The following is a 26,162-nucleotide window of genomic DNA, read 5'->3' as shown; positions in this document are numbered from 1 at the left end:
AACAGGTCTCTTAGGTGTCACCAAGAGAAAAAAGAGAAGAGGCAGAATCATAGCTGAGGTTCCTGATTTAGAAACGGTTGCAAGAAACTCACCATTTATTTCGTTGTGCGTTTCAGCATTTATTTATTTATTTTAAGGTTTGGTTTTTTTTTTTTTAAAAAAAATATTTTTATCAGCAAGTCCAAGGCTGGGAATATACCGAATACTCCGTCGTCCTCTTATTTTCCACACAACAACAACCCTGTGAGGTAGATTTTGCTGAGAGAGAGAGAGAGAGAGAGGAATTGGCCCAAAGTCACCCAGCCGGCTTTCAGGCCTAAGGCAGAACTAGAACTCACCGTCTCCTGGTGATTGGTCCAAAGTCACCCAGCTGGCTTTCATGCCTAGGGCAAGACTAGAACTCCTAGCCTCCTGGTTTCTAGACTGGCGCCTTCAACCACTAGACCAGGTTAGAATAAATGCCTATTAAACCATTGCAAATCTTGAGCAAGCGGTAGAACTGTAATCCTAGACCAGGGGTCGGCAACCTCGGCTCTTTTATGACTCGTGGACTTCAACTCCCAGAATTCCTGAGCCAGCATAGCTGGCTCAGGAATTCTGGGAGTTGAAGTCCACGAGTCATAAAAGAGCCGAGGTTGCCGACCCCTGTCCTAGACGGAGCAGTGAGACTTCTCCAACCAGCCTGCTGGAAGTTGAAGCCCAAACATTGTTTAAAGTTGCCAAGGTTGAAAAAAAGCTGCCGTAACTATTAATAGCTTCCTTTCCCTTGCCAATATTTTCCCCATGTTCTTATTTTTGATCTGAGAGACCTCTTGGGCCGCCCTATGGATCTCACGGAGGAGATCAGCTGCTTCAAACCCAGAATTGTTCCCTCCTCCCATGTCTGCCAACAGCTGCACCCACCCTACAAATGGTTGCCTTGTTTCTTCTGCTCCAGGGACAATTTCCTTCATGGGACCGTGGCATGGGAGCAGCTGCAAACAATTTGCCTTGCTTGTGCTGTGTTTGCACAAAATCACAGCCTGGGTCCCTCCCCTGGAACGGACTTCAAATCCCCCAATGGTTCTCAGTTCACCACAGCAGACCAAGCCCTCCTATTTATCCTGCAGGCCAGTTGCCAGGACAGCTGGGAAAGTTTTGGGAAGATTGATTCTAAGTTTATGTCGTGTCCTCTCTCTTTGGTCTGCAGTCTTTTTTTTTTTAATTTCTCTTTTTGTACAAATATAGCAGCAAAAATAACTGCAAAAAAGAAAGTCCAAGCGATGCAGTGTTTCACAGGGGCTCTTTGTGGCAGGACGAATTTAGACAACGGGATGGAGGCAGGAGCAAATCTCCACCAAGGAATCTTTGGGAACTGAAGCCGTGCAAAATCCGTCTTGGAAATGGACTCTTTTGAGTGTCGCATTGACAAAGGCTTTGCAAGCTTTGGCTAGGTTAGGGCTGGGAAACGTGAGGTTGCCGATAGAAGAGAATATTTGTAGCTCAGGGTTGAACTGTGGGGTCCCTGGTGCCCTTTGAGATTGGTGGTTTTCTTGCAGACGTTTCATTACCCAACTAGGGAACACCATCAGTGCTAGAAAGGAGTAGGGTTTGCAGAATGGAGGAGGAGAAGGGCTGTGGGGTCCTTGGTGTTCTTTTGAGTTTGGTTATTTCCTTGCAGATGTTTCATTATACCAAACTAGGGTACACCATCGGTGCTAGAAGCGAGAGCCAATTCCATTCCCTTCTATCACTGATGACGTTACCTAGCTGGGTAATGAAATGTCTGCATAGGGGCCTTGTGACTCTTTTTCCTTGCCTTAAACCACGACTGCTGAACATTGGCTGTGAGTTTTAGGTTTTCTCTTCTTTTCTGATCGCAGACCGAAACAGACCTGATCTCATCCCGGAAGACCAACTGAAAAAATATTTGCAGGAGATCCAATCTTTTCAAGCAGCGGAGATCTCCCAGCAGTTGGAGGATTTCAGGTTGGCAATCCGCAGTTCTCAAGACCTCCCCAAAAGCCTTCACTGCAGCTTCCAACAATCAAAGTCACAAGCACGAGGAGTCACAAATACCAGCCATGGGATACTGTGCTTAATGGCCACATGGGTTTCACTTAATGAGGGCAACCGGCATTGACAGAAATGCTGTTGCTAAGCGATAACGACCACCTCACTTAATGATGGAAACTCCAGTCTCAACCACCGTTGTTAACTGAGGACTGCCTGCAATTGGGTCAAACAGTTTAAGAACCACTGTTTGCAGAAGGATTTGGCTAATCTGGTCAGGGATTGTGCAGCCGGTGTTCAAATGAAGTCAGAGGTGCTGACGTGAACTTGTAATTTTATACAAATAAATATATTGAACATCTGCATTTGCAGCAAACAAGATAGGCAAACGGGAGCATCATGAGGTAAATCACAGGGCACACAGAAGGGAAAAAAAGGCGGGAAAAATAGGAAACGTTCCCTTGAACACCCACAGTAACCAATCACAGCACAGATTGCCTCACATACTGTAGGAGCCAGCACGCTCCAGTCAATCACAACTGTGTGTTCTGGCTCACTCTTAACAACCTCATGGCTCCTAAATTTAAATATCTTAACAAGGCTTTTGGTTCCAACAGCTAGAGACATAAATGACTGCGTTCATTGTAAGGATGGCTTGGGTTGTAGATCCAAAGAGAAAAATTAGGATAGAAAAGAATAAAATAGAAATAGAATGGAATTGGAAATGGGGATGGAATGGAATAGAATAGAATTAGAATAAGAATAGAAATAGAAATAATAGAATAGAATAGAATTAAAAGATTGTAGAGTAGAATAGAATTAGAATAGAATAGAATGGAATAGAATAGAATAATGGAATGGAGGAATAGAATAGAATAGAATAGAATAGAATAGAATAGAATATTCTGGTGTACAGGTAGTCCTCAATTTATGACAAATTCTGGGATCAGAATTTCCATTACTAAGTAAGGCGGTGGTTAGGTGAGTTGTGCCCCAATTTTACGACCTCTTTTTCCCGTGGTTAAGTGAATTGCTGCCGTTGTTACCTGATTCATGCCATCGTTAAGGGAACCCGGCTTCCCCCGTTGACTTTGCTTATTGGAAGCCATCTAGGAAAACCACAAACATTACTTGATCCTGGGAAACTGCAGCCATTGTAAATACATGCCGGTTGCCAAGAGCCCAGATTCTGGCTGCATGACTGTGAAGATGCTGTGACAGTCATAAGTGCCAGGGCCGCTCATGTCACTTTTTCCCTGTGCTATTGGAACTGCAAATGGTCGCAAAATGAATGGTTGTAAGTTGAGCACTACATGTATTTTCCACGGCGCTGTAAGGGGTGCTGTACAATGGCAGGAAAAGATATGGCTCCATGTCCCCAGTTTATACTGAATAGCCTTAACCCCTCTCTGAAGCATGTTTTCTGATTCAGATCTTAACGGTTATATTGCCGTTGGTTTCATTTTGGCTCAGTACTTATACAAAAAGTAAAGGCATAAGTGTGATGGCTCAAGTGATTAAAGAGGCAGAGCTTGTCAGCTGGAAAGCTGACAGCCCAGGTGTCAACGCCGCTAACATCGGATGTTTTTGCATTGACAACAGATGGAAATGTAGCCATCTTTTCCCTCTCACTTTAAGAGTCAGATGACGCTAGGAGGGCGGGAGTGCAGCTAGACATAACAACACTAAACCTAGTGTGAGAATCAAGGTTATTGAGCCCAGAGCTGATAAGGAATTGGTGGGCTGGAGAGCTGGAGAGGAAGCTTCAAGCTAATTGGGGAATGTGATTTATGACTGTTAATTGGAGGAGGGAATTGTGCTTGGGACACTAGGTGCCCAGAGGAAGGGAAATCCAGTTTTTGGCTTCGATTATGCAAGAGCCAATATTTTTAGCTCCTCGAATAAAAGATCCTTTAAGGTAAACAACGCCTCAAAGTTCTTCTGAAGGGTTTCATCTGTCGGAACCATGACACCAGGTTTGAAACCTGACCAGCGCGTGATGGGGTGAGCTCCCGTTCCATGCTTCAGCTCCTGCCCACCTAGCAGTTTGAAAGCATGCAAATGCAAGTAGATAAACGGGTGCCACTTCAGTGGGAGGGTAAGAGAATTCCGTGTGCCTCGGCGTAAAGTCATGCTGGCCACATCACCACAGGAAATATCTTTGGACAATGCTGGCTCCCTCAGCTAAGAAATGGAGATGAGCACCGCCCCTTAGAGTTGAACATGACTGGACAGCAGGGGAAACCTTTAGGTTTATGTTATACAAACTCAGCATGTTGTACGAACAATCTTAGACGTCTTCGGACAGGAATGGGCAGCTAAGTTAGGAAAAGTATTTGCACAACTTGCTGGGTTTGGTTCGTTTCACACTTAATTAGGTTTCTCTGTAGCTTAGCATGTTGTGCTCGGGGCTCTGCTGATGACTCCAAGCTTTGTGCCAACTCTGGAAATGGATTTAATTCAGTTGAATTAATCTATTAATTCCATCCAACGTACAGAGCCCGACTGCCTGTTCTTTGTTTCCGCAGGGAAAAAAGGAAAATGGGAATGACCCCAGGAGAGAAGGAGCTTTTTGAACTGGAAGGCTATCGGACCAAAGACAAAGGCATCAGAGAGGCCAAAGAGAAACAGCTGGCCGAACAGCTGTTGGTCAAACTGGAGATGCAGTGAGTGAAGTTCTCCTGACTTACTGCTATGCATGGACTGTTAGCTTGCCCTTTCAGCTTCCTCCTTCATCATAACAGAGGTGCTGTTCCTTCTTTGACGGTGTGCTAGTAATGGTCAAAACCTTGCACCTCTCTTCTTGCACCCCGGAGCCCCTTCTGCAAGCTTTCATCTCTTCCAGGTGCCATCTTGATTCTAAGTTGCCATCATACTTGGGAAGATGGTCTTCCACACCCATTACAGCAGAGTTGGAAAGAGTCCTAAACACCTCCACACCTTGCTGCAGGTGTCACCCTCGTGTTCGTGGACCCATGTGGAGGATTAAGCCTATTCTATTGGGGGCCTGTAGCTGGGCTGGGGCCGAAAAACACCCCTCAATTCTCAAAAACCAAGGAGAGAACCAACTTAGAAGTAAGGAGAAATTTCCTGACAGTTAGAACGATTAATCAGTGGAACTACCTGCCTCCAGAAGTTGTGGGTGCTCCAACACTGGAAATCCTTAAGAAAAAAATTGGACAACAATTTGTCTGAAATTGTATAGGGCAGGGGTAGGCAACCTTGGCTCTTTTATGACTCATTGGACTTCCAACTCCCAGAATTCCTGAGCCAGCATAGCATAGCTGGTTCAGGAATTCTGGGACTTGAAGTCCACGAGTCATAAAAGAGCAAAGGTTGCCTACCCCTGGTATAGGGTGTCCTCCCCTGAGCAGGGGGTTGGGCTAGAAGACCTCCAAGGTCCCTTCCACCTCTGTTAGTCTGCAGCCATTTAGCTTTGAGTAGCTGTCCCCACCGGTCTACCTTTATAGTGGACTATCCTCTGTTCCGTTCCAGGGGCAGATCCCACCCGTGGTTTCTATTTCAAGGAAGACCCCTCCCTGCCAGCTGGGATGTCCCTTCATAGCCCTTATTTCCTCCCATCCTTTTTTTCCCAGGGTTGAAGCCTCTGGCTCTGGCAGCCATCCCATCAGGGCTGGGATGAGAGTGGGGAGCCAGCCAGATCATCAGTAGCATCCCTGGCAAGTCCCTGCTGGATAATAGGATCCAGCTGGCAAGAGGGGAGGAGAGGGGGGGGGAAACGTTCCCCACCCATCCCAGGATGTTGCCTCTGGTTGCATCATCCTTGCTGACTGTATAAACGCCCCCGGCGGCCCCTTCCCCCTTCACTTGCCGCATGCCACTCCAGCCAGCAGCCGCTTTCTCCTCTAGACAGAACATGTTCATTTGCCTTTTGAATACTTTTCCGCTTCTGCTGAGCAAAAATGGGGCGGTGCTACCGGTAAGTTTTCCAGAAACAAACAAGGGGGTGGCAAGGGGGCATAAGACAGGGGTGGCTTTGAGAGTCTGCTGTCCCAGAGGGGAGAGAGAAAGGGGGCATCGCTCTCGTGGGTAGGGCCAGGTATACCATTATCTTTCAGAGGCTTTGTACTACAACTCCCATTAGCCCCAGCCAGTGGCAAGGGATCATGGGCCCCAAACATCTGGTAGGAGGCGGCTTCTTTGTCCTGGGAAGGGAGACTGAATTGTTAGGGGTGGGGTGGGGTGGGGGTGTGTGAAGGGTTGAAATTTCCACCTCCTTGCAGCGCTGTAGGCCAGCTGTTAACCTCTGGACAAGCAGCTGGATCCAAAGGATCCAAACAACCCAGATGTGTGCTTCACACCCTGATTTTTCCCCCCCTCTTTTCTCTCTCCATTGATTCCAGCCTGGCCATTTCTGCCGACGAGGAAAAAAGGTACGCAACCAACAGGTGCAGAGTGGTTTGTGTGTGTGCTTGTGTGTGTGTGTGTGTGTGTGTGTGTTTCTGGAAGGGGTAGGTGGGCGGAAATACACTTTTGCACTCTCCTAAATGCAACCGGATGTGGCTTTGCAGCACATTGTGGCTCAGGAAGTGAGAGGAGGGGAAGAAGAGAAAAGTCATTTTAACCCTTCCACGATTTGGTCTTGAGAGAGGTCCCAACTGCTTTCACCAGCGTCAATCCATTTGCTCACACTACAGGTGGTCCTCGACTTATGACCAGAACTGAGCCCCAAATTTCTGTGTCTAAGTGAGACGGTTGTTAAGTGAATTTTCCCCCCTTTTAATGACCTTTCTTGCCACAGACGTGAAGTGCGTATGGCCTCCCCATTGACTTTATTTATTTAATTTAATTTGTATACCGCCCTTCTCCTGAAGGACTCAGGGCGGTGAACAGGGCCATAAATACCAAAATAACCAAAATACAAAATTAAAAACAAATTAAACCTTAGTGCCCAAATGTAAAAATAAATTATATTAAAACAATAATTAAAACCCAAACCCATCAGACCAGGCCAGCTTGTTCAAACAAATAGGTTTTTAGATCACGTCGGAAGAAGCGAAGGTCGGGAGCCATCCGGAGCTCAACCGGTAAACGGTTCCAAAGGTCAGGCGCACCCACAGAAGGTCGAAGGTCCCAAAAGGTGATCGCATGCAACTGTCATAAATATGAGTCGGTTGCCAGGTGTCTGAATTTTGATCACATGTGACCATGGGGAGGCGGCAGCGGTCGTAAGTGTGAAAATCATCCTAAATCCCATTTTTCCCCAGTGCTGTTGTAACTTTGAACGCTCACTAAATGAGCTGTTGTAAGTCAAAGACTGTGTGTAGTCAGGAGTGTCTCCCTGGATGCACGAACTAACTTGTTGACCCCTCCTTGGTGAGCTGGACCACGCTTTCCCAAATCTCAACCGGGGATAATGGGTGGAGATGATGGGAGAGGGAGTTCCCCACCCATGGGATCAGCAGGATGCCAGAAGCAGCTGGTCTAAAAAAATGCTTTTGAGATTTCAGTGTCAGCAAGAGAGGGGATAAGAACTGTGCAGCGTAACAGACTTGTGAATTGGAGGGTGTCTCTAGCTCTCTTTTTTTGCCAAATCTTTCTTAGATTTTCCACACACGTATGCATACTTAGCAAAAAATATATAAATGAAATTTGTTAATAACTCTGGGAGCCGGAAAAAGGAAGTAATGCGAGAGAAGTCAAAGCAAGGCCTGTTTATTCCTGTTTTATATGCATTGAGTCCCTGTTCAATTAAGTGGCTTTGATTCTGCATTTAGTTGCGTCTTTTGAAACAGACGCTGCTTCGAATCTTCCCACCTGGTAGCTTTGCAGTTTTGTTTTGCGTTAACCTTACCATTATTGGTTTTTTTTTTCTTAGCTCTGCCATATTTACCGCCATTGTCACATATATGAAGCATCTGGGGGTTAAGACAAAGACAGCTGATAACAAGAAGTCGAAAGCAAACTTTTTCCGCAAAAAGGTAGGCTTAAGAGCATAACAGAGTTGGAAGGGACCTTGGAGGTCTTCTAGTCCAACCCCTTGCTCAAGCAGGCTTTGAAATAATTGATGCGCCAGGACAAGATGCAAAAGCTCTCTTTGGGATTCAGGCGAGGACGGTGCTCAAAAACTTGAGTTGACAAACTGTCCTTCTGCAACTCACAGCTATTGCTCAATTTTGGCAACATTGAGACATGTGGACTTCAGCTCCCAGAATTCCCCAGCCAGCATGGCTCGCCGGAGAATTCTGGGAGTTGAAGTCCACATGTCTTAGAAGTTGCCAAGCTTGAGAAACACTGCTTTGTAAGTAGTCCTCAACTTACGATCATAATTGAGCCTAGAGTTATGATTCTAAATCATGGTGGCCATTAAGTAAGTGGTCACGTGACTGTATCCAATTGTAGGATCTATTCTGGGGCAGGCATTAAGCAAACACCCCAATTGCAAGCCCATTTCAGCCAATAAGTGTTTTGTGCTGGAAACCAGAACTAAATAACAGTTTCTGGCAAAATATGTTGAAATTCATGGTCACATGACCACGGGACATGGTCCAGTTGCCAAGCACTCAAAATGTGATCATTACACCATGGAAGGGTGGCCAAAACCGTGTTGTAAGTAACTCTGCGGAGATCCATCCTAACTTCAAACCGCCGCTAGGTAACCTGTCTTAGGTTGAGGACTACTTGTATGGAATTCCAACTCGGCAGAACTGGAAATTGCCTGAAACCAGTCCTGTTCCTGGTAGATGGTTGGTTGGTGAGACTTCCTACCCCTTCCATCACTTATAACTAAGCTGTTTGCAGTCTGGGGTTTTATTTATATGGCCGCCCATACAGTGATTCTGGGTGGCTTACGAACAATAAAAAAGCCAATATAAAAAAATAAAAAAACCAGTAACCCCTCCACCCCTCCTGGTGACAATCAAACGAACCACTTGATGGGCTCCCTCCCATTTTGGGATCCCCAAGACCCATTGGCAGAACCAGGTCTTCAGGGCCTCTTGAAAGAGTGTCAAAGTGGGGGCCAGTCTAATCTCTGTGGAGATGATGTTCCAAAGGGAGGGAGCCACCACAGAGAAGGCTCTTCTGGGCCCCACCAGATGTACCTCCTTAGGAGAGGGGACCCCACAACATTCCCTACCTTCCCGCTCTGGTGGGTCGGGTGAATGTAACCGGGAAGGGACGGTCCTTCAGATAACCTGGTCCCAAGCCACGAAGGACTTTAAAGGCGAGAACCAGCTCCTTGACTTGAACCCAGAGCCAGTGCAGCTTCTGCAGGAGAGGTGACACACTTGCCCACCTAGGACTGGGAACAGGTGATCAATTCTCTTCTCTGACTGATCCAGATTTCAGGGACCAAGAAACCAGAGGAGGCCCTCAAACCAAAGAAAGGCTTCAGCATTTTGGACCCAACCCGCTGGAACCGTGGGGATTCCCATTGTAAGTACGCAAAACAAACTCCTTTGCCCTGGTTCAGGAATTCCCCAAGACCCTTTATTCAACTTGCTTTCCTAAACCCCCAGTTGTCAGGTTTCCTTAGGATGGGGGTCTGCAGTCATCTAAGGTAAAGGTAAAGGTTCCCCCACACATGCGTGCTAGTCGTTTCCGACTCTAGGGGCCGGTGCTCATCTCCGTTTCAAAGCCGAAGAGCCAGCGCTTGTCCGAGGACGTCTCCGTGGTCATGTGGCCGGCATGACTAGACGCCAAAGGCGCACGGAACGCTGTTACCTTCCCACCGTAGTGGTCCCTATTTTTCTACTTGCATTTTTACGTGCTTTCGAACTGCTAGGTTGGCAGAAGCTGGGACGAGTAACAGGCGCTCAATCTGTTACACGGCACTCGGGATTCCACCCGCCAAACTGCCGACCTTCTGATCGACAAGCTCAGCGTCCTAACCCACCGAGCCACCGCGTCCCCAATCATCTGTGGCCCCATGCAATCTGAGCCACTTCTGTGAGGCTCTTGAAGTCTCCCCAAGGTTTTAACTGTCAAACCTCAGGTAGTCCTCAATGTACAACTGTGACCATTTAGTGACCATTTTAGTTGCAACAGCAACTGAACAAAGTGATCTGGAACTGGCTTTCACTCTTTATGACCATTGCAGCGTCCCCGCGGTCGCGTGATCCAAATTCGGGACCTTGGCAACTGGCCTGTATTTATGAGAATTGTTGCACTGTCCCGCGGTCACACGATGATCACTGTTTGTAAACTTCCCGGCTGGTCTTTTTTTTAAAAAATCCCATTTATATCCCGCCCTTCTCCGAAGACTCAGGGCGGCTTACAAGCTTAGCAGTAGCCTTCATTCTATGTATATGCCTGCTTATTAGGGCTTTCACACACACCCCAGCGGCATTATTACAAAGTCAGCTTACCGTAATTGCCCCCAACAATCTGGGTCCTCAAAGCAAAGTCAGTGGAAGAAGCCAGATTCGCTGAATGACCGTGTGATTCACTTAACAACTTACAGGGATGCACTTAACAACTGTGACAAAAAGGTCATAAAGTAGCGCTAAGCTCCCTTAACAACTGGCTTGCTTGACAATGAAAATTTGGGCCTCAGTTGTGGTTGTAAGTTGAGGACTTTCTGTACGGCGGTTTTTGTTGTTTTATTTTAAAACAAATAACAGTAAAACTCAGCCCAGGAGTAAGCTTAACAGAAGTTGCAGTGGGGAAGAACTTCTCCTTCGAGCCGGCAGAGCCCCACAATTCCAGAAATATTTCCATGATGTTCTTTTGCAAAAATATATATATATATTATTATTTTCCTTGTGTAGCTCTCTCCCTCTTGCTCCTGGAAAAAAAATGTCACCAGACAGTCCATAGCTTAAAACCAATCATTAAGGTATTCCTTTTCGAGGCAGGAGGAAGAATAAAACTCAAGTGTTCTTTCAGGAAAAGTAAAAGTAGCTTGGAGGGCATCTGGATTTACTCCAGTTTCACCGGGTGCCAGCACTGGCTTGCAACTCATTCTAGGGTCAAAGGAGTCTTTAGAAGCATCCTTTGGAAACTGGCTAGTTTCTTCAGGTTGTTTTTTTTTTGAAAGCTTGTGGTTATTGTAGCTAGGCAAATAAAGAAAACAAATGCCAACAGCCCACAAAACAGTGATCCATTTGTGTGCATCAGATCATCTGGTTGGTGAGTCTGGCATATGATTTGCCCAGAATCAGTTTGGGGCAATAGCTAGGAAGGGATTAACTTGACATCTCTTTCCCCATCTTTCTCCATTATATATATATATATATATATATATTATTTTTTGCTGCATTTTTTGTAGATTCTGATTACAGACAGCCCAAACCTGAGGGTGAAGGTACTAGCACCCCACTTTTTCCTCCCCTTACCACCCCTGTAGTAATGCATGGCACCCCGTGTACCCATCCATCCTTCTGATCAGGAAGCCACGTAGAACTAATCTGCCTCTTATAACATCCGCCACTAACTGTTTCATTCACTGTTGCACTCGCCCATCAAGTAATATACTAATGAGAATCGTACACATGCCTATAAAAGTTCATCACACCCCTGTCATGTTCCCAGACAAAGTTCTTGGCATGCAATGGCTCACTGTGTGCTCCTCTTGTCTGCCTGTCCCTATGGGTCCCACGTTGAATCGACGACGAGGGGGAATAAATCACAGATTCTGTCGTTTTTTTCTCTATGGCTTATGCACAAATTAAGCACTTGCTCAGATTTACTTGCCAGGGTGAATTCCCCTTATATGTAAAGGTAAAGGTAAAGGTTCCCCCGCACATGCGTGCTAGTCGTTTCCGACTCTAGGGGCCGGTGCTCATCTCCGTTTCAAAGCCGAAGAGCAAGCGCTTGTCCGAGGACGTCTCCGTGGTCATGTGGCTGGCATGACTAGACGCCAAAGGCGCACGGAACGCTGTTACCTTCCCACCGTAGTGGTCCCTATTTTTCTACTTGCATTTTTATGTGCTTTCGAACTGCTAGGTTGGCAGAAGCTGGGACGAGTAACAGGCGCTCACTCTGTTACGCGGCACTCGGGATTCGACCCGCCAAACTGCCGACCTTCTGATCGACAAGCTCAGCGTCCTAACCCACTGAGCCACCGCGTCCCTTATATGTAGATAGTCAATATTAGGGATCAAGCTTTGGTGGTGGTGGCATCTGCCTAAAACTGAATCTGACTGTTTTCCAAGCAGAGTCCTTTTTTTAAACAAGATTTTATGTCCCAAAGACGCTTTTTTCAAAAGGCAACCTGAAGAGTGCCAATAGGTGTGGAACCGTCTTGGAACTGCTGAAAGGACTGTGTTGTAAACAGGACACTTACTCAGGTGACCCTGAGGACACAGGTAAACCTCCAGGTGGCCTGAACAACTCTCAGGAAGAGGGCTAACGACCAGACGACTGCAAGGAATACAAATCCATTTATTTATTTGGATTTATATACCGCCCCTCTCGGAAAGGACTCGGGGCAGTGTACAGGGCAATTAAAACACTATAGGCAACACATAATGTATAAAAATTAAAATGAGATTAAATCAAATAGCCCTAAACAATAAACACATACTAAAATTTAAAATTTTTAAAATTTAAAATCTAAAATCCCAATCCCTCAGTCCAGGCCGGCAAGTTCAAATAGCCAAGTCTTCAGGTCGTGGCGAAACGAGCGAAGGTCGGGAGCCATCCGGAGCTCAACTGGAAGCTGATTCCAGAGGGCAGGCATGCCCACAGAGAATGCTCTCCCCCTGGGAGCCGGCGGTCGACATTCCCTGACCGACGGCACCCTGAGGAGGCCCTCTCTGTGGGAGCGCACAGGGCGATGGGAAGTTAACGCCGGCAAAAGGTGCTCCCGTAAATGTATTATATATGTAAACATTCCTTTAATCAATGTATATATATGTTAACAGTACAAATAAGAAGGCATCGCCTAGTATATAAAGTAAAACCGCCTGACAGAAATACACGCGGGAACTTTGACAGCTGTCAAAGTTCCTCGCACCACGCAGGCGCCACCACTGACAGCTCGCGGCTGTCAAACGCCGGACTACGGAGAAGCCTGAGCTGTCAAAGCACCCACCGTACAGCGCAGGCGCAACCACTGACAGCTCGCGGCTGTCAAAACACCAAGACACGCGGAAGCCGGAGCTGTCAACAAAAGACGACGCGGATTGGTCCCTGCCTGACAGGGCGCCAAAATGAACACCGCTGATTGGTCCTCGCTACCAGCTGCCGGCTATAAAAGCCGGACAAGTTATTCTATGTTTGCCTTGCTCTTAATAAACCTGTTGTTGAACTAGCCTGTCGTCCCGAGTGGTCCTTCGGCTACTTCACTGGCGACGAAGGTGGGATCGCTCCGGAGCTGAAGTCACGGCCGAGGAAGAGAGTTCCCGGCAAGAGCTGTCACGGAAGTTTTAACTTCCATCGGAGCAACCCAGGACCGGACGACATGGCAAACTTCGGCCGTGTGAGGGAGTTTGATACCCGCCATCCCGAGAGATGGCAATCACACCTCGGCCAAGTCGAGGGATTTCTCCTCGTCAGTAAAATCACTGACGACCGAGCAAAGGCCGCCGCTCTGCTGTACATCAGCGGGCCCCCGGTGTACGACGCAGCCGTCGGGCTGTTCAGCCCAGTGCCCATCACGGAAGTCTCCTACGCTGACCTGGTGGACCAGCTGAACAAGTACTACATGCCAGCGCGTTCAGAACTGTACTGGCGGGTGCAATTCGCACAAAAGAAACAACGGCAGGACGAGCCCGCCAACGAATTCATTGCCGGGGTCAGACACGCCGCGCGGAACTGCTCCTTCCCCGACCTGGAAGACCGCATCAGAGACCAGGTGGTGATCGGTCTGAGGGACGAGAAGCTACAGAAGAAACTGACGTCCAAACCCGACATGAACCTGGCAGAGCTGACCAGGGAAATCATGGCATATGAACACAGCCACAAGAAGAAGCCGACGAACACGACCCCAGAGACCCCCGCGACCGTCTACCAGGAAAGCGCAACCTTCAGCGACAGCGGAGAGTCAGTAGACTTCACCGATGGGGAAGCCCTACAGCGCAGGATGGAGCACCGGCAGCCGAGGAGGGGAAAAACGTCGGACCGCCGCGGATCCAGGAACCCACCACCGCCACCACCGCGTTACGAGCAACGGGCCGCCTGTGCCAGCTGCGGGGGCAACCATGCCCGAGGAAGCTGCCGTTTTAGGAACGCGAAATGCCACAACTGCGGGAAGACTGGCCACATCAAGCCGGTGTGCCGCAGCAAGGGCCGGGACAACATCAATGAGGTGGAGGCAAACCCCCCAGGTAGGCCGGCTGCCCAGGCCAGCAGAGAAACCCCACCAGGCCCCCTGGTAGAGACAATTGACAGGGTAAACAGCATAAGCTCCAAGGTTAAGATCTGGGTCAGAATTCAGGGGGTGCCCTGCCACATGGAGGTAGATTCAGGGTCAGCAGTCTCATTAATTTCGCTGACAACCTATCAGGAAATCTGTCAGAAAGGCCGAAGACAAATTCCCCTGAAACAAACTCAGGTACACCTTGCAGACTTCCAGAAAACCCCTATTCCGTTGGAAGGGAAAGCCAAGGTCCTGGTGCAGTATAAGGGGTTCAAGGGTCCCCTGGAGGTTTTAGTTACGCCAGGGAACCGTACCAATTTGATAGGGCTAAACTGGTTCACTCCACTGGGCATCGCCTTAACGGGGGTTAATACCATTCAAACACCTAGCCTAGAAGCCGTTTGCGAAAAGTACGCCGACGTTTTCGATGGCACTTTAGGGAAATATACAGGTTCCCCCATTTCCCTGCAACTAAATCCAGCAATTCAACCAATTAAAATAAGAGCTAGGAGGGTACCTTTCGCCCTTAAAGAAAAAATTGAAAACGAGCTTGACCGACTCGTGGGACTAGGGGTACTGGAGCCAACAGAAGGGGGAACCTGGGAGACCCCTATTGTCACCCCAATCAAACCTAATGGCGAAGTGAGACTGTGCGCGGACTATAAAGCGACAGTCAACCTAGCCCTCAGCCCCCACGCTTACCCGGTGCCAGCGGTAAGGGACGTATTTGCTTCCATCCGCTCTGGCACCATTTTCGCCAAGCTGGATCTCACACAGGCGTATTTACAGCTGCCTGTCACAGACGACACCGCGGAAGCTCAAACTATTGTCACCCACCGCGGTGCTTTTAAAGTAAAGAGGCTACAATTCGGCATATCTGCAGCCCCGGGTATTTTTCAGGGCATCATGGAAAAGACCCTGAAGGGAATACCCGGGGTCTGCCCCTATTTCGACGATGTTCTCATCGCCGGGGAAAACGAAGCTAGTTTAGCTGACAGGTTGTCAGCTGTGCTGAGCCGGCTCAGAGAAGCCGGTCTCAAACTTAAGCGGGAGAAGTGCTCTATTGGAGTCACTTCTACAGAATTCCTAGGGTATAAAATTGATAGCCAGGGCATCCACCCCACCGCTGAAAAACTAATGGCTATTCAAACCGCACCCAGCCCTAGGAATAAGCAAGAGCTTCAATCCTTTTTGGGGCTGTTAAACTTTTACCATGCCTTCATTCCCCACAAAGCCACTATTGCAGAGCCGCTCCATAGGCTCCTAGACAAAGGTACAACTTGGTCCTGGACCAAGGAACATGAGAACAGTTTCCAATCGTTAAAAAAGCTTATCTGTCACAGCTCAACTATCACCCTTTTCAGGGAAGACACCCCAATATGCATCGCTTGCGATGCCTCTCCCTATGGAATCGGGGCTGTATTAAGTCACATATTCAAGGACGGTACACAAAGACCCATAGCTTTCTATTCACGCACTCTGACCAAAGCTGAAAGAAACTATGCACAAATTGACAGGGAAGCCCTAGCGATAGTGGCAGGGGTCAAAAAATTTCACGATTATCTGTATGGAAGACCATTTACTATATTTACAGATCACAAACCCCTGCTAGGCATATTTACTTGGAATAAAACTACTCCACAAATCCTCTCCCCGAGAATTTTAAGATGGTCAACATTTTTAGCAGCCTATTCTTATCAGCTAATACATAAACCAGGTAAAGAATTGGGCCATGCTGACTGCCTCAGCAGACTGCCCATACAAACCAGGGACTCAGACCCAGCCCCAGCCAGCGGGATTTTAGCAATCTCCCAACTTCCAGAATGCCCCCTGACTGCAAACATTATAGCCAATAATTCAACAAAAGATAAAATACTTGCCAGAGTCCTCAAATGGGCCACAACTGGGTGGCCAACTCAAAACCCACAACCCCAATTCCAACCTTATTATAACAGAAAAAATGAGATTTCAACACACAGAGGTTGCCTGCTATGGGGAAATAGGGTCATCATACCAGAGAAAAACATAGACCAAACATTGCACATTTTACATGAAGGGCACCCTGGAATTGTAAAAATGAAGGCGATGGCCAGAAGTTATGTGTGGTGGCCCGGCATAGATAAACAAATTGAACAGTATGTGGGTGGGTGTTACACCTGTCAGGAGACCAGGAATGAACCACCCCAGGCACCAATCCATAAATGGGAGACTACAAGGAACCCTTGGTCACGCATACATATAGATTTTGCAGGACCTATCCAGGGCCAAAGTTTCTTAATTGTAGTGGACAGCTATTCCAAATGGCTGGAAGTCACACCCCTTAGGAAAACAACGTCCACAGCCACTATTCACGCCTTACGAAAAATATTCGCAACACACGGCCTACCTGATACCATAGTTTCTGACAATGGACCTCAATTCACCTCTCGTGAATTTCAGATCTTCGCTACGAGGAATTGTATTAGGCTGGTCACGTCGGCGCCGTTCCACCCATCGTCGAACGGAATGGCTGAAATTATGGTACGATACACAAAAGAAGCCTTGAAAAAATTCGTTAAAGGAAACTGGCAAAGGCGACTCAGCCAGTTCCTCTTATCACAACACACAACACCATGCTCTACAACTAGCAAATCACCAGCAGAATTAAGATGGGGGAGGAGGCTAATAACACGTCTCGACAGACTGCACCCTGACACAGCCCCAGAAGAAAAACAGCACCCCCACCCCGGCCGCAAACTCAACCCGGGTCAATTAATATGGGCACGTTCATACACAGATAAAAACAAGTGGGTCCAAGGGACAGTAATAAAACAAACAGGGCCCATCTCATACCTTGTGGCTACGCAAGCACAGGGCAACATACGCCGCCATATTGACCAGCTCAGACCCAGACAACCACCACACGCTTCTGAGCAACCAACCAGTGCCGACTTACAACCCCCACCGGAAATGCGGCCTATCCCAAACCAGGAAGCTGAGCACCAAGACGAAGAACCAGAACCAGAACACCCACCACCCCTTCGCCGCTCAACCAGGAATCGAAGACCACCCACCTACCTAAAAGACTATCAGTGGGCAGGTTCAAACATCCAAGAAGGAAGAAACGAACCAGGGGAGGGGTAAGGGGTGTATTATATATGTAAACATTCCTTTAATCAATGTATATATATGTTAACAGTACAAATAAGAAGGCATCGCCTAGTATATAAAGTAAAACCGCCTGACAGAAATACACGCGGGAACTTTGACAGCTGTCAAAGTTCCTCGCACCACGCAGGCGCCACCACTGACAGCTCGCGGCTGTCAAACGCCGGACTACGGAGAAGCCTGAGCTGTCAAAGCACCCACCGTACAGCGCAGGCGCAACCACTGACAGCTCGCGGCTGTCAAAACACCAAGACACGCGGAAGCCGGAGCTGTCAACAAAAGACGACGCGGATTGGTCCCTGCCTGACAGGGCGCCAAAATGAACACCGCTGATTGGTCCTCGCTACCAGCTGCCGGCTATAAAAGCCGGACAAGTTATTCTATGTTTGCCTTGCTCTTAATAAACCTGTTGTTGAACTAGCCTGTCGTCCCGAGTGGTCCTTCGGCTACTTCAGTAAATAACCCGGACCCATGCCATTCAGGGCTTTATAGGTCATCACCAGCATTCTCCACCATTCAGTCTGAACTGAAGAAGAAGCTTCTTGGATGAGAAGTGAAACGTCTTTAAGGAAAAACGAAGTCCTCATTGCCTCTTGAAAAAGCACCTTTGGGACAACCACGACCTGGGTGACTGAGAATCTCCATAGACATGGGTGAAAGAGAAGAGGTTACATGAATTCCAGCAAATGGAGTATAGAAACAGTATATCCCCGTGTGCATTAGGCAGAGATGTCCTTATTATTCTAACTTCTCTCCTGTGACCTGGTGGAAAGTGGTCTCTTTGCTTAAGGTAGCTTGCAGCTGGCTATTTTCATCAACATCTCAAGAACCTTTATTAATCCGGGAACTGACTATTATGCGCCGTGGAATGGTAATTGCAAACTAGAGTTGAGCCACAGCAAACGTGAATGAAGGCAAATAATATGTGTCCCAAGATAATGTTGCAGGATCCAATGTGGGTCGGTCAAAGGCACCAGAGGTTTAGTCTCATGCTGGAGCCCATCCTCAGCGAAGTCCTGTCTCACCAGAAAGTGTGCGTGTGAGAAGCTTGTGAGAGACCTTCCTTGAGGATGGGCTCCAGCATGAGTCTGGAAACTTGGAAGACAGATGTCATGGGTCCGATAAATGAGACAGTTCAAACAAATGTCAAGCATTGTTGAAATTGTCAGTCTTGGTAACCGACCCAGATTGGATCCTGCCACAGCAAACAATTGATTTCCTGTTATTTAGGATGAAGGCATTGGAGGTGTTTTGATTCTTTATTGTGGATATAATGACACCTTTTCCTTGATTGCTGCTGGCTCTTCAAAAGATCTCTCACACCGTAGCTACCAAATTTAACCAAATAATCCCCCTCTATCCCTGCTGTGAAAATCCACCAAACGCATTTGACATGTCCAGGATGTTCTTTCATCCCTCGTACTTTGCCCTTGCTATGCCTAAAGGAAAACTCTTTATCTGCGTTCAGTTCAGTGCCCTTATTACAGTTCACAGACCCACCGAGCATATGGACATAAAAACAACAGACCAAAGTTCAGTAGAATAAGATAAGGGCATGAACAAAGCGGAAGGAACAGAACACTGTAAAATGAGAGGAACAATGCAGTCCTCTGTACCACCTAACTAGTCATCAATCCAGGGTTAGGGCTCCAGGGTTAGGGTTAGCTGACTCGGGAATTCTGGGAGTTGAAGTCCATAAGTCATAAAAGTCATAAAAGAGCCGAGGTTGCCTACCCCTGGCCTAGGATGTCATTAAATAAGAGTATACCAGGCAGGCAGAGAGTGGGGGAGGGTTCTTGGTCGATCTATGGTGTCCTAATCTGTGCATAAGCCCATTACGAAGGGTGAAGTGGGAAGAGCAATTGGGCAGAGGTGAACGGCTTCTTGACAGCATTTGATTTCTCTTGTCATTTTCTCCTGGAAGCAGCCGAGAAGACACCAGCCTTGGACAAAAAAGCCAAGTTAACAGAAGGAACATCCGGGCGGAGCAGGGGGACCCCTTCGATGCAGGATCCCTCTGGCGTGTCTGTCACTGTGCATCCCCCACCTGGAGAGAGCAATGACGGAGAACAGGGTGAGAGGGGATGAACTGGACTACAGGAAGCTAATGAAAGGAGTGATTTGGCAGCATGTCCTCCCCTCCTCCCTCACACCTTCTTCTGTTTGCCTTAGGATCGGACAGTGTGGGTCTAGCTGATTCAGGAGATTCACCGGTTGCTGAGCAACCTCTGGCTGGAGAGCAGCTCTCGCTGGAGGAAAGCGCAGAAAATGAAAGGTGAGGGCAGGTGGGGGGCGTTGATGGCCTTGCAAAGGGTGAGTTGGGATCCTTATGAAGCCAACTTGTTTGGCAAATCCAGGCAGTTTTTCTTTGGGCAGTTGGCCAGAAGTATGTCCCACAAACTTTGGGAGTTATATCTGGACAAAGCTAGATTGTAAGGCTGGCCAGGAATCTAAAGACTGTGTCAATGTGTCCTTGGGAGAGTAACAGCCATTCTATCTAGTGATAAACCAGGATACGGTGAATTCTAGTCCTGCTTTAGCCATGAAATCCAGCTAGGCGATTTTGGGCCAATCACCAGGAGGCTATGAGTTCTAGTCCCGCTTCATCCATGAAAGTGAGCTGGGTGATTTTGGGGTCAGTCACCAGGAGACACTGAGTTCTAGTCCTTAGCCATAAAACCAGCTGAGTGACTCAAAGCCAGTCCCTCTCTCTTAGCCCAGAATACCTCACAGGGTTGTTGTGGGGAAAATAGGAGGAAGGAGTATGAGATATGTTCACCACTTAGTGTTGTTTATTAAAAAATAATAATAATAAGGGGGATATACTTAAATAGATTAAACAAAATAAAATCAATAAACACACAATTCCTGTTGTCACTTTGGCTACCTCCCTAGCTTACGTGGAGGCTGGTTTTCTGTCTCCTTGATCCTGGTTCCTTGGTGTTCAGCTCACATTTAAACAGCATTTAATCCCTGAGATTTCATATGAGGTTTGCCCAACACCCTGCCCCCCCCTCTCCCACTTCTCCTTTTTTCTTTTTTCTCTCCTTTCGGTATTAACACAATCACCCTTCTATATTCTGTTCTTCCCTTCTAGAAGGCGAAAAAGGTTGGTGGCTTCCTCACCCCCCTACTCACCCTTTGCATGAATTTCTTCCTCAGGGGGAAGACACACAAACTGAGTTAAGTATGACCTCTTGTTCACCAGAGCTGCCTTGGGAAGCCATGTCTCCCTTCCCGAAACGATGGCTGGAGAAAAAGACACCTTTTAACTCCAGGTCCCATCTGGCTTGGGCGCGCCTTTTCTTTGCATGCAGCTCCTTACTCTGGCAGACCTTATTTTGAGCATTGACAAGGGGCAGGAGGTGGCCAGGGGGGTATTGTCAACTCCCCCCCAAGAAACAAGACCTTTTTGGGGGGTGTAGCTACGGTTGGGCCCAGCCACGCGTTGGATCCAGCTTGTCAGGAGTGTGTGTCTGCCTCGCAGTTCCACCCTCCCTTTTTCTGGTGCACGGATATCTCAGTTTATTCTTGGGGGGTGGGGTTCTCACATCTCTCTCTCTTCCTTTCTCTTTCCACCGCTGCATGTGGCAAATTTGTCCTCCTCCTCCTCCCTGCCCCCCATCTTCCCCTCCTGTTCTCCGGTTGTGATCCCTGCCACCTTCGTGGTGCCGGACGTCTTTGTGACCCCTCTCCGTGTCGCTCACTGTATCATCTGTGGCCCGTCCACCTCTTGTGATTCATTTCATCCCTCCTCATGTCACGTTGGCTCGTCAACCCCCCAACCTCCCTTGGTCTCGCGTTGGTTTTGTTTTTGTTTTGGTTATTATTTTTTTTTGTCTGTGGCCTGGCTGTGCCTATCCCCACCCCTTGCCAGGCTGACAGGGAAGTTGGGCCGCTCGGAGAGCTTGCGAGTTTATGAGCGGAAGCGGTCTCAGCGAGGCTCGGCCAAAAGCAAACAGCCGCGTTCGCGGAGCGATGTGGACATTGAAGCCGCGGCCCGGGCCAACGAGCTGGAAGAAAAACCAACTCTAGAACAGGCTCGGCAGAAGCAGGGAAGCTGCAAGTAGGTGAAGAGGCCGCCATCTCAGCTGCCCCAACCTGGGCAGAGACGGGCGCATTGTCAAAAGAATTGCAGAGGCGGAAGGGGACCTTTTGAGGCCCAATCCCCTGCTCAGGCAGGAGACCCTATGCCACAGAGGATCATCAATCTTGGCAGATCCCCCTGGAGATCTTGAGTAGCATAAACCATGGATGCTTTCCCAGGGATCGTCTCCAAGGATGGGAGCAGGGAAGGTCCTGTCTGTCTGCAAAAGAGCTTAAACAATTGCTCCATTATCCTGGACGCTAAAAGAGTTTGCAGCAAGATGAATGACAAACAAAATTTAATTAATAAATAAATGAAAGAGAAGATGTCTCTCTCTCTCAAATTTCTTCCTCTAACACAAGGCTGTCCAATTTTGGCAACTTTTAAGGCTTGAGGACTTCAGCTCCCAGAATTCCCCAGTCAGCTGGGGTCTTCTGGGAGTTGAAGTCCAGAGGTCTTAAAGTTGCCCAGTTTGGACACCCTTGCTCTAAAACATGAGAGTAGGAAGGACGCAGCCTTTAAAAGAACCACTCTTAGGCATCTGGAGTGGAGGAAAAAAATAGTCCAGCACAGCTCCTGAATCACCTATGCCAGCTTGTTTATGTCTAAATATAAATTTCAGTAGATGTTGAAGTATAGTCTCTGAGAGTTAAGTTAAATTCAGCCACTACTTTTTTCTTTCTTTCTGCAACTATGACTGGGAGAAAGGCTTCTGTTGAATTGGGAGCTGTGCACCGACAAAGTGGTGAAAATCTGTCCTGAACTCTTCACAAAAAGCCAGCAGCATTTCATAGATTTTCCTGAATTTGCCCCCTTGTAAAATCCTAGGGGAAAATAAGGCTTCTGGGACGAGTTGAAGATAATTATGGTAGATGGTCAATAGCATTTTCTTAAGATGATCTGCCGAGAGCATATGCTGCAGCAGTGCTTTTGGCACTTGGAACTGATCTCTCTTGCCAATCTGGAATTGGATTGCACTGGTTTAATGAGATGGATTTGGCCTGGAAACCAGGAGATCCTTTGCATTGAACCCAATCTCCTGACGAATTAATGAACACATCTATACAGGTAGCCCTCAACTTATGACCACACTGGGGACCTGAATTTCCAACATTAGTCGTCGTGGTTGTAAATCAAATTGGTCGAGTAAGTACAATTTTACCATAATTTTTATGGCAGTCATTAAGCAAATCATCACAGTTAGCAGGCGAATCACATGGTGGCTCAATGAATCCAGCTACCCCAGTGGGAGTCTTCTGCCAGAAATCAGCAAAAATGGTCTCAAATTGCAGCCACTTGATCATAGGATCTCACAACTGGTCAAACATGTGAGCCAAGCGCCCAAGTTGCGATCACATAATCACCAGGGTGGTGCAACAGTTGTGAGTGTGAGTACAGCTGTAAGTCACTTTTTCTGAAGCTGTTGAAACTCTGAGCCATCAGTAAGCAATGGACACAAGTTGAGGGCTACCTGTATTGTTTTTTTTCTTGGCAAGACTTTGGAGGTGGTTTGACGTTGTCTTTTCCGGTGATTCTTCTATCCCAGTTTAGCTTGTGCAATCTTGGGATTTCCTAGTGGTCTCTTATCCAGTTACAACTCTGCTTACCTTTTTCTAGATCAGGGATAGGCAACCTTGGCTCTTTTATGACTCGTGGACTTCAACTCCCAGAATTCCTGAGCCAGCATGGCTCAGCTTGGAAACCTCCCTTTCCCTTCTGCACGGCTGGCTCAGGAATTCTGGGAGTTGAAGTCCACGAGTCATAAAAGAGCCAAGGTTGCCTACCCCTGTTCTAGATCAACCCTAGTTGACTAGATGTTGCTACCACAGTGGGACCTGGAGCAGAGCAATCAAGATCGCCAGAATGTTGAAGGAGGGAGGAACAGACGGACAGGTAAACATAGGATTGTCCTCACTGGATCTTTTGTCTTGTCACTTTGACTCCTACAGTTTGGAGCCTGGAGGGGCCGGGGGAGGGGAGCCCCCGCCGTCCTTTCTGCTTCCCCAGTCTGAGGAGTTTGAGCCGCGTGTTTCGGAACTGGAACAGGACCCGCCAAACTGGCGGGAGCTTGTCCCCCCCGACACCCTCCTCAGGCTGAAGAAAAGTGAAGTGAAGCGGCAAGAAGTGATCAACGGTATGTGAGGAATTTCCATCAGCCCTACTAGGCAGGCCAGACCCAGAAACTCAATGGAAGTCAGGTTGAGTGTTACTGTGGCATCTAGAACATCTGTTGTGGCACCTAGAACTCAGGGTTTCTTAACCTCATCAAATGTCTGTGGATATTCTCAATCATGCAGATCATGGTTATCCCAAAGGTGCTTTTTGTTTTTCCCCTAAAAGGCAACTGAACTTTTTTTGGGGGGTTTTTTCCCCCTTGAAAACATTTTGCTTCTCATCCAAGAAGCTCCTTCAGTTCTAACTGAAGAGCTGAAGAAGATTCTTGGATGAGAATCAAAACATTTTCAAAGAAAAAAACAGAAGTCCAGTTGCCTTTTGGGTTAACCTCAGCAACTTTAAGCTGTGTGGACTTCAACTCCCAGAATTCTCTAGCTAGCATGTTTGTTGCTATTACAACCATAAAAAAAAAAGGACCAGGTAAAAATATTTTGCAAACCAACAAGTCAAAGAGACGGGAAACAGATAAAAGACACAAATTAAGAAAGCAAGGACTTTGTAAACGTCATGGAAGTTTTAGATTTGCAACCTTTTTTTAAAAAAAATCTTATTAAAGTTTATGTTGAGATCTAGTGCAAATAGAAACAAAAGTCAAGCAAGTTAAAAAGGAAGAGCGTAAAAGATAAGGAAAAAGAAAGCAAAAAGGTAGTGACTTCTGATTTTTCCCCCAGTAAATCAGAGCACAAGAAAAATTAGAACCTCAAACTTTTGCTTTACATTTCTAATTATTTCAGACCACTTCTGTAACACCAAAGTTAATCTAGTTATCAAAACTTAAAAGCAAAGCTTCCTTTTTGTCCGTTTCAAGCATAAAATCTCAAAAGCGGTTTCCAAGTGGAAACAAAAGTAGATAAATTCCTCCCCTTAATTAAGACTTAAATTTAAATTTAAGACTTAATTTAAGATTTAAGTTTAATGTCTTTCCACCTCTGTGCATGCAAAAAATTCTAATTGCAGTTAGAAATTGCATAAAGGCTGATTTTCCTTCATCTTTCCTACTTTAGAACTGTTTATCACAGAGCACGCCCATATGCGGATGCTCCGCGTGTTGCTCGAGGTTTTCTATCAACCGTTGTTGACCGAGGGATATTTCACGGACAGCGAACTGGTGAACATTTTCCCCAGTCTGGAAGATTTGATCGACGAACACAGTGAGAACACAGGAGCAAACAGGGTGGAGTGGAAGCAGGGCAGCTGATCCAAGGCTTCCAAGCTAAATTTACTGTATTTAGCAGGAATAATGGGAATTGCTGCGGTTGGTTGGACCGTTGTCATTTTTGCTTCTCTGTCTCATGGTTTGTCGCTGTCTCTCATCTTTTTTCAGAACTGTTTCTGGACAACCTGAAGAAGCTGAGGGAGGAAAATAATTTGATTGTCTCCGAAATTGGAAGCACTCTGCTGGCTAGAGTAAGAGAAGGGTTTAACCTGGGTTTAGTACTTTGTGTGGAAGCAACTAGAAGGGGCAAAGCTGGTAAGGCAGGTTCTTATGATGCTTCTGCCAGACACAACCTGTTCTGTCCCAGCCTACGTGAGTCCTTGTTCTGCTCACAAGGAGAAACCCCTCTTCCAAGAAACAGGCAGGAACCGCAAGAAAAAACCAACCCCTTTGATTCTCACAGACCTGAGTCAATGTCCAAGGCAGACAAACACAGTCCACAGAAACTTGATCCTCAACACCAACGTTTGCCTTTGGCAACCAGCATTTCCCACACCTTCCCTTTAATAATTCAGCCCAGGCGTGGATTCCTAATGCCTTCTCCTTTGCCTTTGGAGCCACCCCATTGCATTCCTCTGTCCTACTCGCTTCTCTTGCCGGCGCTTTCGTGCATCCTGGATTTGTCCCAACTGTGCTTCATCACTGTCCACCTCAGGCTCCCAGCACAGCTGTGTCTCAGCCTGAGCGCGAGTAGAGGGGCCAGGCTCCTCGTCCAATTGTATGTCTTGGAGATCCTCAGAGCCTTCCTCTAATGTCACTCCAGGCCCCTCCTCCTCCTCCTCTGATTCCTCAGACTCAGCTGCCGGATCCACTGGCTGGCGAGGAATCACAACACTACCATTGAGTGCCATCTCTCATTCTCAAAAGCAGCTAAACATCAGACGAATGTCCACTTACCCTGGACAGTGGGAGGGGAAAATTTGAGATTTCAACCCCGGGACTGGGAACGATAGGGGCAAGGAGGGTATTTCTGAGGTCAGGGCAGAGGAGACCTTTCCATAGTTGACCTTCTTGCTAACTTTTCCCTAGTTTGATGGGTCTGAAGGAAACTGGTTTCAGAAGATCTCCTCCCGGTTTTGTAGCCGCCAATCTTTTGCATTAGAACAGCTGAAGGCCAAGCAGAAGAAAGAAGCACGTTTCAACCAGTTCATTCAGGTAAGTGCTGAGAGAGGAGAGGAATCCGCCATTCCTGGGACAGGACTGAGATGGGTGGATGGATGGATGGATGGATGGATGGATGGATGGATGCAATAGGTAGGTAGGTAAATGATGGATGGATT

General features: G+C 47.4%; 1 protein-coding gene across 4 annotated transcripts in view; it reads left to right on the top strand.

The window, feature by feature from the left end:
- Window positions 1-26,162, top strand: part of ARHGEF1 (Rho guanine nucleotide exchange factor 1) — a 59,997-nt gene that overhangs the window by 19,544 nt on the left and 14,291 nt on the right. Inside the window, exons 7-20 of one of the 4 annotated variants that reach the window (XM_083369377.1) lie at window positions 1,863-1,968; window positions 4,521-4,658; window positions 6,357-6,386; window positions 7,832-7,934; window positions 9,297-9,390; window positions 11,225-11,260; window positions 19,332-19,478; window positions 19,577-19,679; window positions 20,502-20,513; window positions 21,282-21,470; window positions 23,441-23,625; window positions 24,671-24,817; window positions 24,991-25,073; window positions 25,912-26,037. In XM_083369377.1, coding sequence (XP_083225503.1) covers window positions 1,863-1,968; window positions 4,521-4,658; window positions 6,357-6,386; window positions 7,832-7,934; window positions 9,297-9,390; window positions 11,225-11,260; window positions 19,332-19,478; window positions 19,577-19,679; window positions 20,502-20,513; window positions 21,282-21,470; window positions 23,441-23,625; window positions 24,671-24,817; window positions 24,991-25,073; window positions 25,912-26,037 — 1,499 coding nt within the window. Of the gene's footprint in view, window positions 1-1,862; window positions 1,969-4,520; window positions 4,659-6,356; window positions 6,387-7,831; window positions 7,935-9,296; window positions 9,391-11,224; window positions 11,261-19,328; window positions 19,479-19,576; window positions 19,680-20,501; window positions 20,514-21,281; window positions 21,471-23,440; window positions 23,626-24,670; window positions 24,818-24,990; window positions 25,074-25,911; window positions 26,038-26,162 lie in introns of all 4 variants that reach the window. The other 3 variants (XM_083369379.1, XM_083369378.1, XM_083369380.1) reach the window with 3 other exon arrangements.

The sequence above is a fragment of the Vipera ursinii genome (genome assembly GCF_947247035.1).
Source record: "Vipera ursinii genome assembly, chromosome: 9".
Lineage (NCBI taxonomy): Eukaryota > Metazoa > Chordata > Lepidosauria > Squamata > Viperidae > Vipera > Vipera ursinii.
This window is presented reverse-complemented; position numbering and strand designations above follow the sequence as displayed.